We start from the raw sequence: 12,485 nt of genomic DNA, 5'->3' as shown, positions 1-12,485 counted from the left end.
GAGTTCCTCAAGGCTCCTCCCTATCCCCTACACTCTTTAATATTTACCTTCTACCGCTATGTCAACTGCTAACCCACTTGAAACTAACTCACTTCCTATATGCAGACGATGTGCAGATCTTGATCCCCATCAAAGAAACCATCTCCAAAACTCTTGAATTTTGGGAAATTTGCCTTAAAGAAATCAATCGCCTCCTCTCGAGTCTAAACCTGATATTAAATACAGCCAAGACGGAACTTCTCATCATCTCACCAGAAAATAGCAACCCACCTCCATGTCCTCTAACCCACCATCTTACCACCCAAACAAGGGATTTAGGCGCAATTATCGACAACCATCTTAATCTAAAATCCTTCATCAAACAAACTACTAAAGACGGATTCTATAAACTTCAAGTACTTAAAAGAATCAAACCGCTCCTCCACATGCGAGACTTCAGAACGGTCCTTCAAGCAGTAATCTTTTCTAAGATAGACTACTGCAATTCCATCTTATTAGGTCTCCCTTCTGCTTCCATTAAACCCCTTCAGATGCTTCAGAATTCAGCTGCGAGAATTCTGACTAACACCAGGAGAAGAGACCACATCTCTCCTATTCTCAAGAACTTGCACTGGCCGCCAATACACTTTAGAATTATCCACAAATCCCTCACTATCATCTACAAGACTATCCATCACCAAGCATCCCTCAATCTTCAAATTCCACTCAGAAAGCACACATCCACCAGACCCATCAGAGAAGCCTACAAAGGATCACTCCTTGTTCCACAAACCAAAACCACTCACCACCTAACCTACAGAGACCGAGCCTTTTCCACAGCCGGACCTTCACTATGGAACTCTATTCCTCCCGATCTAAGACAAGAACCATGCCTTCCTACTTTCAGAAAAAGGCTTAAGACATGGCTATTTAAGCAAGCCTTCCCAGATCCATATTGAAAGACAGTAACATCTTATAAGACACTACACAATATTATGTAAATTATTAATGTAAATAATTCATCTTTACTACTCAACTATCTTACTCTAATTCTCTCCCCAGTTTTATGACCCTGTTGTAATGTAACTTTTATTTCTTTGCACTTGTTTATGTTCTGTTTTTGTGCACACCCTCTTGTTATTTGTAAACCGGCATGATGGGGTTCCTAATCTCGAATGCCGGTATAGAAAAATCTATAAATAAATAAATAAATAAATAAATAAGACAAAAACTGAACTGAAAACCCCGAAGAAGTGGTGCAACACTGGGGAAAGAGATTTCCTCTTGTAGTGTGCAAACTTCAGAGATATGAGAGATGCACATTCCCAGAGCTGACATATCCCAGTCACTAAACTGAAAATAAAAGGCTTTTATCTACCTTTCTTGTCCGTCTTTTTCATTTTTCTAATCACTTTGGTCCTCATCTCTGTTTTCCTCTTCTCAGGTTCCTAACTCCTTTTCCAGGGTCTCCTGTCCATTTTTTTTCTCTTTTTTTCCTGTCTTCTTCATTTCCTCCCTACATCTCTCTGACCTTGATTTTTCCTTCTCATCTCATTTTTCTCCATTTCTCTCTCTCTCTCTCACCAATATAAGCTCATATGTAGATTTCAACCCACTTTCTCCCTCCCCAGGTCTCTGCGTCACAACACTGCACCTCTCCGGCTCTCCCCCCCCCCCCCCCCCCCTCTTAAATGCTGAGTTGGTCCTTCCCCCACCACTCAAAATACCCTAATCCCTTGGCTTCCACAAACTATGCCTATAGCACTTTGAGCCGCCCCCCCCCCCCCTCCACACACCTTCCACCCTCCCCTTCTCTCCTCTCCCTCCCCTTCTTGTTCCAGACCCTTCCCCTCCGCTTCTCTCTGCACTTTCCATCCTCCCCCCGGCCCCTGGCCCCACAGGCAGGAGTGTGGGGCTGTGCTTCTCACCTCTCTCTCTTTGAACTGTGTGGTAGGAAGAGAAGAGGGCAGAATGAGGAGGGTTTATTTTTAGAAAGCAGCATTGGCCACAGCTGCTATTTCCTGCCCATCAGGCCACGGCGGTGGGGACATGCGACAGCAGGTCTGCGGACCCCTGGGCCATCTGGACACAACAGCAGCAGCAATCGCGGCTGTTTGGGCATTGCCAGTCATGAAGGACCTGAGTGGATTAGCTCTTTGGCCCTACAGACTTGTCTCGGCAGTTGGGGGGAGGTGGAGGGCCCCACAGGAGCCACGAAGGATGGATCAGGAAGAGAGAGGCAGAATATTTAAAGAAGCTTGGTGTGACACTCCCTAGGGGGACGATGCCCCAGTCACACCCCCCAGAAACTTGCCCTGACAGTGAGGGAACAATGGGGCCCCCTAGTGGATGCCGCCTTGTGCAACTGCGCAAGTCGCTCACCCCGAAAGCCGGCCCTGCACACTGGGAAGCCAGGCCAAGCCTGGCGCTCTCTGGCAAGAACCAGTCATAGCCTTTTCTCAGATTCAGATCCCTTTTTACTGGCTCCACAATTTTACATGGGCTGCCAGAGTAATAAATAAAAGTGATTTAAAATGAATAAGGGCACAGAAAGGAGGATGCTTTTCTCACCAGCATCACTGCTCAGCCTTCCCGAATCCGCAGACCGCACCTCATCCAAGCGTCTCCTCCTGCCCATGCTGCTTATGCTGGACAAACTCTTCAGGCGTGCAGCAGCCTCCGTGCCGTGGAGGAACGCCAGGGTCCACAATGCACCCTGACTGACTGCATCCTTTGTGCAGCCGCTGGGTCTGCAGGAGATAACATCCCATGCACTGCCATCCAACCCTGCTCCTCTGCTGTCTGGCTGCTTCCTCCTTGCTCCCTTTCTTTAGGTGACTGGCGAGCGAGCACCAGCGGGATACAAGCTCTGCCTCCCAAGATCATACTTTCGCAGTCGCCCGTGTGCGACCCTACGCAAGACCCAGGCGGTGCCCGGGATCCTCGCACGCTTGTCGCCGGAGCCGGGCGTCGCTAGCCCCCCCCCCCCCGGGAGTTCCACCTGCAGCAGGGTCACAACTTTGAAAAGCTGGACCCCCCCATCCCATCAAACAGTAACACACGCCGCACCGTGCCGTGACTCCTTGGCATTCCTCTATCCTCTGCCATCACTCTCTTCACCTCCTCCCCTATCCCCATGCATATCAACGGTGGTCCCCGGAGCAGAGGGGCCAAGAGGAATGAATCCTCTACGGTTATCAGCTGTAACTGGGTCCCAGTCTTTCTGGGGGGGGGGGGGGCCTTCTCTGCTGCTTTGATCCTCTGTAGCCTTTGATGCCAGTTGACTGCCCCATCCTGTAGCAGGGATGGGCTCTCTACTCTGCATCTCTCTTACACTGTGCCAGGTGTGTGGGGGGGGGGGCCCCCTGGGCACCCTCGGGGGTGTGACGCTGTGCAAGAGACACACAGAGGAGACCCCCCCCCCCCACACACACACACACACAGCTGTGGCTGTAAGCTCGCCTCCTAACCAGGACGCTCCCACAAGCAGGGAAAATCCCTTTGCACGGCCTCTCTGGCACAGAGCTCTCCCGGCTGTGGAAATATTTCTGCATCGTCCCCATTCTGCCGAGCCAGCAGCGGCCCAGCAGAAGCTTTTAGACTCGAGGGGGGGAAGGTTAAACTCTCTGGAACGAAGGCGGAAACGTAAAGCAGGCAAATCAACCCGATCAGGGCATCTTCCCCGGCACTCGACGTCGCGGCCAGGGCGCACTAATCCCAAACATCTCCCAGCGAATTCTAGACCGCACTCCTGTCACTAAGCTTCAATGCCCCGGGTATCTGTGTGCTGGGTGCAAGGAAATGATCAGATTTAGAAGCCAGACTTTATAAAATTTTATCTTCTCCACTTCAGATAATGTGTGCAAGGGACTGAGAGTCCTGCACGCATCCCACAGCAGGGGCGGCGGCAGTGCAGGACACACAGACACACAGACAGACAGAAAGACACAACTCTGGTACACGGAGAGCGCTAGCCATCCTGTCCGCAAGGACCGCCCATCAGAGCCACGACCTCCACTACTGGCTGCATCGTTTCCCAGGTCAAGGAACAGCTCCCGGGTCACCGAGCTACACGGAACGAAACCATTCCCGGGTCCCTGAACTGGGAGCTGGTGCAGCGCAGGGCTCCAGCAGGGGTCCCCTCGGTTCTTGTATCGGGCCAAGATAAGGACCGGGCAGTGCCGAATCCCGAACCCCGAATTCTACAGGCTGCAGATGACCCTCCCCAAGTTCCCCCATGGGCCAGTCGTTTGATTGCCCTCTGGGTGGCACTTCTCCACCCCCTCCACCTTCGCAGACCCCTCCGATTTTCCAAATTCATCATTGCTGACCGCAGTCCTGAAAGTTCGGGCCACTTCAATGAAGCGGTCCCCCCCCCCCCTGCGGGGACCTCTCAGAGGCCAGGCTGCCCTCGCAACCTCCCCCCTCCCCCATCACCATCCGGCCATTAAACGTCCAGGGGATGTCTATCAAGGGACGCAGCAATCAATCAATGCTGCATCTTCCCAAGTGGAGTTAATGCACTAAAAGGTGCATCTGTCTGCGTTATTGTCCATTCTGTACACGGCGATTGTATTTTACTGTCGTGTAAGGTTGCTCTCTCTCTCTCCCCCCTTTTATTTCAACCGCTTTACGTTGGCAACGCAGGTACAAACCGTCAGGCCAAAGAAAGGTTGGCTGAATCTGAAACCATGCTCGTTCCCAAAAGGAGAGCAGGAGGGGGAGCATGAGTGGCCGGCCCCCTGACCTCCCCGGTCTACAGGTCAAGGGGAGCCACCTCCCTGCTCCCACCGCTGACCTTAGGCAATTTCACTTTCCTCGGCTCCCAAATGAGATAAGCTCTTTGGGGAAGGGATTCGTCATTTCTGCGGCACGTCGCCTCGCCGGCCAGCGCCAACTCGCAAGCACTCGCCCATCCACCAGCTCCGAGAGAAGCCCTCCAGTGCTGAAATATTACCCTGGGGCCACACAGCGCCGCAATACAGGGGACGTGGGGTTCGGACCACGAAGAGGGCGTTTTTTCCCTCTCCCCAGCAGGGCTCCAGGCTCCGGACACCGCGCCATTGCGGAAATCTGTGCTCCTGGAGAGGGGCAACATTCAAAAGGCTTCGGCGCGTAAAACGTCAAGTTACGCGTCCAGGTGGGCGGGCACTTTCGTAGAAGCCCGAAGCATTCGTGTCCTAGTGGCGCTGTGCGGAAACGTAAACGAAAGACAGGCAGTTCAGGGGGCATCCAGGGCTGGAGAGAGAGAGAGAGACAGAGACCGAGAGATGGGGAAATCCCCATAACGCAAACTCCAAAGACGCACGCTTTCCAAAGGTGAAAGACAAAATGCCACGAAAGGCGGCACCGGGGAAAAGCGGAGGGAAAAGAGGGAACAGCAGGCAGTGCAGCAAAGTGCGTGGGATCCTGCCCCCGGGGCAGATGGACCAGCACCAGAGTTCAGGGGCCATCCTTGGCTCTTGACTTCTGCATTTTGCTATTTTATCATATTAATCTTACATTTTTTCCTTTTACCCCTTCACGTATTACTTGGGCAAGAGAAGACCAAGAGTCCAAGAGAGAGAGAGAGGGGGGGAGAGATGGGGAATGGAGGTGGCGCTTCCTGGTACAGAAAAGGCTGAGATTTGTCTGGAATGCCAAAAGCAAAAAAAAAAAAAAATCCTGGATCATAAAAATTAAAAAAAAAAACGTTACTGCAATAAACCGAGGATAAAAAAATAATCCAGCGGTGGCAGGAAAGGAGCAGAGATCCCACGGGAAGGGAGGAGGAATCACAGGGAGGGGAGAGTGGGGGGAGAAGAGGAAGCTGGCACAGAGGAAACTCTCAGCCCTCCCTCCTCCTTCTGACCAGACCAGGGCTGGGACCACGCAGGGGTCTTTCCCCCTTTTTTCTTCCACTCTCCTCCTCCCCCCCCAGGTCACTGCTCGTTGGTCAGGTGCATCATCATCATCGCCCTTTGGCTGGGGGGGGGCCATGCATTAGGGCTCCATGGAAAACCCTACGATCGTGGGCTCCCCCCAAGTCTGGCCTGCAGGTGTCCCCCGACTCCGGCCCCCCCAGCATCCCCCAATCCCCTGGGAGTAAAGCCAGAGACCTTCCGCGTGGCAGCGCCCCCCCCCCTCTGGAAACCTCTGGCTTTCACCCCTGCGACAGCCCTGGGCAGAGTGAATCCCTCCCCCCTCCCGGAGCAGCGAGAGGAGAGACGGAGAGGCTCAGGGGAGCTCCCTGCACTTCCTGGAATCAGAGGATGAGACGATCCAGCTCTGACCCTGCATGACCTATTGTTCAGTGCCCCCGGGCCAGATAAGGCCACGGCAGCGAGCATCAGCTAAAAATCTCTCCTTCCTCGGCTCAGCTTCAGGAAGCACTTTATGTGCCTACAAGGATGGTTATGGAGGCTTATAAAAGCTTATAAAAACCTGAGCTGCCCCTCCCCACCCCGTGTCCCCCGCGCCCCCACTAATATCCATCACCCTGCCCCCTCCTCACCCCAAATCCCCTGCACCCCCAGTAATATCCATCACCCTGCCCCCTCCTCACCCCATATCCCCTACACCCCCCAGTAATAACTATCACCCTGCCCCCTCCTCACCCCATATCCCCTGCACCCCCAGTAATATCCATCACCCTGCCCCCTCCCCGCGTCCCCTACACCCCCAGTAATATCCATCACCCTGCCCCCTCCTCACCCCGCGTCCCCTACACCCCCCAGTAATAACTATCACCCTGCCCCCTCCTCACCCCAAATCTCCTGCACCCCCAGTAATATCCATCACCCTGCCCCCTCCTCACCCCATATCCCCTACACCCCCCAGTAATATCCATCACCCTGCCTCCTCCTCACCCCAAATCCCCTGCACCCCCAGTAATATCCATCACCCTGCCCCCTCCCCGCGTCCCCTACACCCCCAGTAATATCCATCACCCTGCCCCCTCCTCACCCCGCGTCCCCTACACCCCCAGTAATATCCATCACCCCGCCCCCTCCTCACCCCGTGTCCCCTACACTCCCAGTAATATCCATCACCCCGCCCCCTCCTCACCCCATATCCCCTACACTCCCAGTAATATCCATCACCCTGCCCCCTCCCCGCGTCCCCTACACCCCCAGTAATATCCATCACCCTGCCCCCTCCTCACCCCGTGTCCCCTACACTCCCAGTAATATCCATCACCCCGCCCCCTCCTCACCCCATATCCCCTACACTCCCAGTAATATCCATCACCCTGCCCCCTCCCCGCGTCCCCTACACCCCCAGTAATATCCATCACCCTGCCCCCTCCTCACCCCGCGTCCCCTACACCCCCAGTAATATCCATCACCCCGCCCCCTCCTCACCCCATATCCCCTGCACCCCCAGTAATATCCATCACCCTGCCCCCTCCTCACCCCATATCCCCTGCACCCCCAGTAATATCCATCACCCTGCCCACTCCACACCCCGTGTCCCCTACACCCCCAGTAATATCCATCACCCTGCCCCCTCCTCACCCCGTGTCCCCTACACCCCCAGTAATATCCATCACCCTGCCCCCTCCTCACCCCATATCCCTCTCACCCCCAGTAATATCCATCACCCTGCCCCCTCCTCACCCCGTGTCCCCTACACCCCCAGTAATATCCATCACCCCGCCCCCTCCTCACCCCGTGTCCCCTACACCCCCAGTAATATCCATCACCCTGCCCCCTCCTCACCCCGCGTCCCCTACACCCCCAGAAATATCCATCACCCTGCCCCCTCCTCACCCCATATCCCCTGCAACCCCAGTAATATCCATCACCCTGCCCCCTCCTTACCCCGTATCCCCTGCACCCCCAGTAATATCCATCACCCTGCCCCCTCCTCACCCCTCGTCCCCTACACCCCCAGTAATATCCATCACCCTGCCCCCTCCTCACCCCATATCCCCTGCACCCCCAGTAATATCCATCACCCTGCCCCCTCCTCACCCCATATCCCCTGCACCCCCAGTAATATCCATCACCCTGCCCCCTCCTCGCCCCTGCGTCCCCTACACCCCCAGTAATATCCATCACCCTGCCCCCTCCTCACCCCATGTCCCCCTCACCCCCAGTAATATCCATCACCCTGCCCCCTCCTCACCCCGTGTCCCCTACACTCCCAGTAATATCCATCACCCCGCCCCCTCCTCACCCCATATCCCCTGCACCCCAGTAATATCCATCACCCTGCCCCCTCCTCGCCCAGTGTCCCCTACACTCCCAGTAATATCCATCACCCTGCCCCCTCCCCGCGTCCCCTACACCCCCAGTAATATCCATCACCCTGCCCCCTCCTCACCCCGCGTCCCCTACACCCCCAGTAATATCCATCACCCCGCCCCCTCCTCACCCCATATCCCCTGCACCCCCAGTAATATCCATCACCCTGCCCCCTCCTCGCCCCACATCCCCTGCACCCCCAGTAATATCCATCACCCTGCCCCCTCCCCGCCCCACGTCCCCTACACCCCCAGTAATATCCATCACCCTGCCCCCTCCCCACCCCGTGTCCCCTACACCCCCAGTAATATCCATCACCCTGCCCCCTCCTCACCCCGTGTCCCCTACACCCCCAGTAATATCCATCACCCTGCCCCCTCCTCACCCCATATCCCTCTCACCCCCAGTAATATCCATCACCCTGCCCCCTCCTCACCCCATGTCCCCTACACCCCCAGTAATATCCATCACCCTGCCCCCTCCTCACCCCGTGTCCCCTACACCCCCAGTAATATCCATCACCCTGCCCCCTCCTCACCCCATATCCCTCTCACCCCCAGTAATATCCATCACCCTGCCCCCTCCTCACCCCGTGTCCCCTACACCCCCAGTAATATCCATCACCCTGCCCCCTCCTCACCCCATATCCCCTACACTCCCAGTAATATCCATCACCCTGCCCCCTCCTCACCCCATATCCCTCTCACCCCCAGTAATATCCATCACCCTGCCCCCTCCTCACCCCGTGTCCCCTACACCCCCAGTAATATCCATCACCCTGCCCCCTCCTCACCCCATATCCCCTACACCCCCAGTAATATCCATCACCCTGCACCCTCCTCACCCCGCGTCCCCTACACCCCCAGTAATATCCATCACCCTGCCCCCTCCTCACCCCATATCCCCTGCACCCCCAGTAATATCCATCACCCTGCCCCCTCCTCACCCCATATCCCCTGCACCCCCAGTAATATCCATCACCCTGCCCCCTCCTCACCCCTACGTCCCCTACACCCCCAGTAATATCCATCACCCTGCCCCCTCCTCACCCCATATCCCCTGCACCCCCAGTAATATCCATCACCCTGCCCCCTCCTCACCCCATATGCCCTGCACCCCCAGTAATATCCATCACCCTGCCCCCTCCTCACCCCATATCCCCTGCACCCCCAGTAATATCCATCACCCTGCCCCCTCCTTACCCCGTATCCCCTGCACCCCCAGTAATATCCATCACCCTGCCCCCTCCTCGCCCCTGCATCCCCTACACCCCTAGTAATATCCATCACCCTGCCCCCTCCTTACCCCGTATCCCCTGCACCCCCAGTAATATCCATCACCCTGCCCCCTCCTTACCCCGTATCCCCTGCACCCCCAGTAATATCCATCACCCTGCCCCCTCCTCACCCAGTGTCCCCTACACTCCCAGTAATATCCATCACCCTGCCCCCTCCCCGCCCCCTACACCCCCAGTAATATCCATCACCCTGCCCCCTCCCCGCCCCCTACACCCCCAGTAATATCCATCACCCTGCCCCCTCCTCGCCCCTGCGTCCCCTACACCCCCAGTAATATCCATCACCCCGCCCCCTCCTCACCCCATATCCCCTGCACCCCCAGTAATATCCATCACCCTGCCCCCTCCTCACCCCATATCCCCTGCACCCCCAGTAATATCCATCACCCTGCCCCCTCCTCGCCCCGTGTCCCCTACACCCCCAGTAATATCCATCACCCTGCCCCCTCCTTGTCCCATGACCCCTACACCCCCAGAAATAACCATCACCCTGCCCCCTCCTATCCCTCCTCACTCCTAAGTGTCCAGAGGTCACTTCTAAACTCCCAGCTCACAGCAATTATCTGAAGGTGGAAAGGCAAGACCAATGTCTTAATTAATTAAAGTGGCAACGAGGTGGAAAGCCTTGGGAGACAGATTTGGCTTCATAACAAATGAGTATTATTTTCGCCATCATTTATTTTCTGTGAAGTATCAAAACCTGCAGTAGACGTTTCTCACCCGAGAAGCGTCCTGCCAGCTCCATTCAACTTCCGTGCATTCTCTCACCTTGAAAATGAAAGGCTGGCTCTGTACTGACCAGACCTGTATTGACCTCTCGCTGTTCTGACCTCTCGCTGTACTGACCAGACCTGTACTGACCTCTCGCTGTTCTGACCTCTCGCTGTACTGACCAGACCTGTACTGACCTCTCGCTGTCTGCATCCCAGACAGCGAGAGGCCCTGGGATGCAGGGAAAGCAGACAGATGGAGGGTCGATCCCATTACGTCTGAATATTCAATCTTTAAACACGAGGACATTTACAGAACGTACGGCAGGGAGACCCGCAGATGTCTGACTCACGTTCGCCATCGCCTGAGGCCCCGCTTCACACAGTCAGCCCTGTGTGACTTTCCTTACCGAGTGGCAAAACAAATTGTTAACATTATTTTCTTCAAGTGGCAGGCCTAGCAAAGATGCTATTAGATCATTATTTAGGCTATTATGAGAAGCAAAAGTTAACCAGTTTCCCCCTCTCATCTGGAAATCCTTTCTAAGGAGAAATTAGGCCTTTTAAAAGCCATCGCTTTAGCTGCTCCAAGCATCTGAATTAAAACAAACGTGAGGCGCTGCTGCACTGATCATCATCAGTTTTACCCTCCCCCCATATGGAGACTTCGTGAGAGCCCCATGCAGGCGTCACCCTGATACACGTAAAACATGAATACAGCACAGACAGCTGAGGAGCAGATCTTCATCAGAGCCCCATGCAGGCATCACACCAATACACATAAAGCATGAATACAGCACAGACAGCTGAAGCGCGGATCTTCATTAGAGCCCCATGCAGGCATCACACTGATACACGTAAAGCATGAATACAGCACAGACAGCTGAAGAGCAGATCTTCATCAGAGCCCCATGCAGGCGTCAGACTGATACACATAAAGCATGAATACAGCACAGACAGCTGAAGCGCGGATCTTCATCAGAGCCCCATGCAGGCATCACACTGATACACATAAAGCATGAATACAGCACAGACAGCTGAAGAGCAGATCTTCATCAGAGCCCCATGCAGGCGTCACACTGATACACATAAAGCATGAATACAGCACAGACAGCTGAAGCGCGGATCTTCATCAGAGCCCCGCGCAGACATCTTCTCATGGGAAGGAAATGGGAGTGAAATGCCAGGTTACAGTAAGGAGACCGTGAAGAACACGCAGGGATTTTGAGTTGAGATGTTCTAGAGGGATTCTGAAGATTAGCTGAAGGACGCGATCTGGAAAGAAAGGGGCGTGGGAAGGGGATGTGAGGTGGGACTTGCCCAAAAGAAAAGTGAGACCGTCCGGTCATGTCCTCTGAAGTCCGGTGGCAAATTAACAGGAGGGGCAGAGAGGCAGAGGAAAGCAGAGAGCCTTAAAAAAAGAAAAAAATGATGACGGGTCTGGAAATCTGGAGAAAAAGGAGAGGAGAGCATTGGATGAGGACTGGGAGCCCCTGGGAACACAGCTCCCCATGTCCCTGGTCCCTTGGCCATGGATCGACTGGTTTAAGTCACTTGAATGCCTCTATCAGTGTCTGTCTCTCTAATAATAATAAGAATACTGAAATCATAATGTTTCTGTGTTTTGGGGAAGAGAAGTTAAAGCTCTGGATTGCACATTTGGGAGGGATTTGGACAGTGGTTATTTGGGAAGGGGGGGGGGAGATAGCCCCCAGTCAGAAACGTTCCACCGATGCTCTTTCCAAGGGCTTCTGCCACCTCGTGGCTGCGAGGTCCCAACGGGGGCAAAGGGCTTCCTGTCTCATGACCGCTCTCTTTAAAACAAAACAAAACAAAAAAATGCCTGAAGGAAAAGCTGAATTGCTTGGGATTTATAGCTTTTAGAATATATATAACTATTCTTTGGGAACCATTCTCGGGTCACTCACTCGGAATCCCGGCCCGGTGGAACGGGAGGGCGTACGAGGACCGCCACGGCCACGAGGACTGGCACGCCGGACGCTCGGGAGTCCAGGCCGGACGCTCGGGGGGGGGGGCCAGGTGGAGCGACTAAAGGTCAGGGGAAAAGCCACAGGCGCGCCGAGATCGCAGAAAGGTGGCCGGCGTGGTTTGGACACACGTGGAAAGCTAAGGTTGGTGGGAAGGCACCGGAAACGCAGCCGCTGGGGCCAAAGACCCGTTGGAATATCTTTCAGTGGGACGTGGGTGCCCGGTGAGCACGGTGGAGGGCAGCTAGGACCGCAGACCCCCCCAGCACCACAGGCGTGAGGA

At 55.1% G+C, this 12,485-nt stretch overlaps 2 protein-coding genes across 2 annotated transcripts in view; one reads left to right on the top strand and one right to left on the bottom strand.

Annotated features, from left to right (window-relative positions):
- PDE4A (phosphodiesterase 4A) overlaps positions 1-12,485 on the bottom strand; it is a 246,378-nt gene that overhangs the window by 198,893 nt on the left and 35,000 nt on the right. The gene's annotated exons all lie outside the window — the stretch shown is intronic.
- Positions 2,312-9,483, top strand: LOC115080401 (extensin-like). Its single transcript, XM_029584543.1, has 3 exons — positions 2,312-2,414; positions 7,396-8,511; positions 8,615-9,483. Exons 1-3 carry the CDS (start codon positions 2,312-2,314, stop codon positions 9,481-9,483), a joined length of 2,088 nt encoding a protein of 695 aa, XP_029440403.1.

The sequence above is a fragment of the Rhinatrema bivittatum genome, chromosome 19, assembly GCF_901001135.1.
Source record: "Rhinatrema bivittatum chromosome 19, aRhiBiv1.1, whole genome shotgun sequence".
Lineage (NCBI taxonomy): Eukaryota > Metazoa > Chordata > Amphibia > Gymnophiona > Rhinatrematidae > Rhinatrema > Rhinatrema bivittatum.
This window is presented reverse-complemented; position numbering and strand designations above follow the sequence as displayed.

Excerpts from the sequence above, each read along its gene's own strand:
- LOC115080401 (XM_029584543.1), top strand. The coding sequence starts at position 2,312 with ATGGGGCCCCCTAGTGGATGCCGCCTTGTGCAACTGCGCAAGTCGCTC. Across the intron at positions 2,415-7,395 it reads GCCAAGCCTGGCGCTCTCTG|TAATATCCATCACCCTGCCC; the intron begins GCAAGAACCAGT and ends CTGCACCCCCAG. Across the intron at positions 8,512-8,614 it reads CCGTGTCCCCTACACCCCCA|TAATATCCATCACCCTGCCC; the intron begins GTAATATCCATC and ends TCTCACCCCCAG.